Source organism: Corvus kubaryi, unplaced genomic scaffold, assembly GCF_017639235.1.
Source record: "Corvus kubaryi isolate FWS band 111438036 unplaced genomic scaffold, C.kubaryi_AGA036_p1.0 37272, whole genome shotgun sequence".
Classification (NCBI taxonomy): domain Eukaryota; kingdom Metazoa; phylum Chordata; class Aves; order Passeriformes; family Corvidae; genus Corvus; species Corvus kubaryi.
In genome coordinates, this window is record NW_024581084.1 from 2347908 (window position 1) to 2351142 (window position 3235).

A 3235-nucleotide genomic window follows, 5' to 3' on the forward strand; every position below is an offset into this window, starting at 1 on the left:
ATAGGGAATGGGGATAATGACACAGGGAATGGGATACAGGGAATGGGATACAGGGAATGGGAATATAGGGAATGGGAGGTATGGGACGGAGGCTGTAGGGGTTGGGGGATACAGGGACACCACCGGTTCTTTCACAGAGTCATGGAATTGTTCAGGTTGGCAAAGCCCTCTGGGCCCACCGAGCCCAACCATTCCCGGCCCTGCCAGGACATCCATTTATCCAACCCAGCCCATTCCTCGGAGCGAGCCAGCGCTCCAGAGCTGGATTTGCACCCTGGGATCGCAGCCTTCCTGCTGCTCCTCGGAGCAGCCACCGGGGCTGGGGCACGCATCTGTCCCCAACACCTCCCCCTGGGACCGGCCTCTTCCCGGGGACACTGACCACTCCCAGAGCCCAGCACCCCAAATCCCACCTGGCTCCTTCCGGGGCCACAGCTGCCCCGGCCCCACAAAACGATCCTCACACCAGGAAGTGTTTCTGCATTTATTTTTTATTAACCATTTATTTGTCTGTAATCATTTTACTCTCACATTACAATCGTGTGGGGGTTTTTATATATTTTTTAAACTTTATTTTTGTAAAATAAATAGAGATAAGTGAACTTTTAAGGTAGGACGCTCTCCAGATCCTTGGTTAAACTCTGTGATTCCATGATTGAATCTCTGCATCAGACCTGTGGAAGCACAGCCCACACACGCTCAGGTAAAAGCCCAACAGCCCCAATTCCTTAAAATCCCACATCCTGGACGCGGGGCTGCACCGGAGCCTGGCGGAGCAGCCGGGCAGGAGCAGCGGCTCCCACCACGCCCCTTCCCCTCTCGCCAGGTATGTCCTGTTCCTTTCACAAATGCACTGATACGAGTTAAAATTCCATTGTTTTTGAAGCTGTGAATGTTAACGGGTTACGTGAGATCCCAAACGCTGGCCCCACCCTCGCGGACAGCCCGGGAGCGGGTCGGGAAGAGGCACAGCTCTGTTAGACCATAATTAACTTTGGGTAACTTAGAAGTGGATTTTTAGGTAGTTTTTAAGTTTAAAGCCTTTGATTCATTATCCTGTGACGTGGCCCTCGGCCTCCCTGACAGGGATGGTGCTTGGGGGGACCCGATATCGACTCCGCCGCCGTGGTTTGGGGACTCTCTGCCAAGCCAGAGTCCCGACATGCCTGTGGCACCTTGGGGTGGCCACGGGGCCCCTGCCCGGCGTGGTCCGGGTGCCTCAGCACGCACGGACACCGTGACGAGGGGCAGCAGCAGCAGCGACGGGCCGGACGCTCCGTGGGCAGAGGTGCGGCCGCCGTCAGCACAGGGCCAGAAGGGTTCTGAGCCCTTCCCTCACCACATTCCCTTCAGCACGGCTGGCAGTTTGCTGGGAGCCCGCAGATCCCGTGGGACTGGCTGGAAGCATCAGCAGCAATTCCGGGCCCTCGCAGTGAGTTCTGCGCAGAGCGAGTTCTGCCCCTGGCTGCACCTCTGGGAGGGGACCCGTCCTTCAGCTGTGCTCTCCCTTCCCACACCCGTCTCCAGACCCAGCACGGATCCCAAGGGACAAAACATTCATTATTCCGACGTGGAGGGTGCGGAAGATGGAGTAGGCTTTGCCGGGACAGTGACCTGCTGCCTTCCTCCTCCTGGGTGATTCTCTGTGCCCGGGTGCTTCCGTGCCTGGTTCCAAAGGGGCAGATGAGCCACAGCTGTGGCACACGGCGTCTGCAGCTCCAAGTGCCCAAATTCCGGCCCTCACCTCGCGCACAGCAGCTGTGGGGAGCGCACAGAGCCCACCCCTGGCTGGGCAGAGCTCCCAGGGCCCAGGCGTGGGTGGGGAGTTCCGTGTGGCACAGGGACATTGGCAGCAGGAGGGGCAGTGCTTGCGGTGCCCCCAGCTCCCCACCAGCGCTGTGGGCTTGGCTGGAGCGTGGTGACACCGGTGACTTGCTCCAGGCTCGCTGGGACGTTGGAGATCTTCGTTCTCTTCCTTCCCTTGTCTTCCTCACATGCAGCTTTATGGAGTGGGACATCCTGCCCTGCTCTTGTCATCTCCCTGAGCCCCTTCCTGCATGATCCCTGCCTGCCCAGGCCACCAGGTCCCCGTCTGTCCTTGCTTCCAGCGGAGAGGACGCTGCAGGGAGGGAGGAGGAGGAGGTTCATGCAGAGGAGACACTTCCCTGCCTCCCCGGCCCTGCTCAGCAGAGCAGGAGCAGGTACATCCCATGCTTGGGTCGCACTGCCCTGTCCCAGGAATTGGGTTTGGCACAGGGTTGGCAGCAGCTAGAGGGTCCCGTGGAGCTGTAGGTGAGTCCTGATAGTCCTTGAAGAACCCACACTCCAGCAAAACAAGGAACAAAGACTAAAACAAGACCCTTTTCAAGGGCATTGCCTCATCCAAGTCCTTCCAAGCTCAGGAGCCGTGTTTCTGACAGAGAAGCCAACCACTGGAAACAAAAATAAATGTTCCTTTTCTGTAGCTTAGAGGATATAGCTGGAAAACAAAACAAAACCAGGAGATTGTCTCTTCCCCTTGTCAAACCCATCAGTAGCTAAGTCAGAAGAACAAATGTTCAAGTTATGGGGTGCAGCAGCAGCCAACACGAAACATTCAAGTCGATGATTTCTCTATGTACAGGGAGGCCCTGCCCTGGAGCCGCTCAGGCCGCGCCGGGCGCCGTCATCTGATCCTCTTCTCCACCGAGTACACCGAGATGTAGAAGTCATTGCTGCCGACGGCCAGGTGGGGCTGCGGGAGAGCACAGGGACAAACAGGCACAGTCACAGCATCACCCCACCTGGGAGAGCCCCCTGAGGCCACCGAGGCCAACCTGTGACCGATCCCCACCCTGCCAGTCCGGTTGCTCCTCGGACACCTCCAGGGATGGGCACTCCAAGCCTCCCTGGACAGTTCCAAGGCCTGAGCACCCTTTCCATTGACAAATTCCTGCTGCTGTCCACCCTGAGCCTCCCCTGGCCCAGCCTGAGGCCGTTCCCTCTCCTCCTGTCCCTGTTCCCTGCGAGCAGAGCCCGACCCCCCCGGCTGCCCCCTCCTGTCAGGGACTTGTGCAGAGCCACAAGGGCCCCCCTGAGCCTCCTTTGCTCCAGCCTGAGCCCCTTCCCAGCTCCGTCAGCCTCTCCTGGGGCTCCAAACCCTTCCCAGCTCCCTCAGCCTCTCCTGGGGCTCCAGCCCCTTCCCAGCTCCCTCAGCCTCTCCTGGGGCTCCAGCCCCTTCCCAGCTCCCTCAGCC

At 59.0% G+C, this 3235-nt stretch overlaps 1 protein-coding gene across 4 annotated transcripts in view; it reads right to left on the reverse strand.

Moving 5' to 3' along the window:
- Positions 1 to 473: 473 nt before the first annotated feature.
- The window catches only part of RPTOR (regulatory associated protein of MTOR complex 1), a 102392-nt gene continuing 99630 nt past the window's right edge, over positions 474 to 3235 (reverse strand). For all 4 annotated transcript variants that reach the window (XM_042025565.1, XM_042025564.1, XM_042025568.1 and 1 more), the window contains one exon: positions 474 to 2734. In XM_042025565.1, the coding sequence (XP_041881499.1) occupies positions 2666 to 2734 (69 nt within the window). In that variant the 3' untranslated portion in view covers positions 474 to 2665. The remainder of the gene's footprint in view (positions 2735 to 3235) is intronic.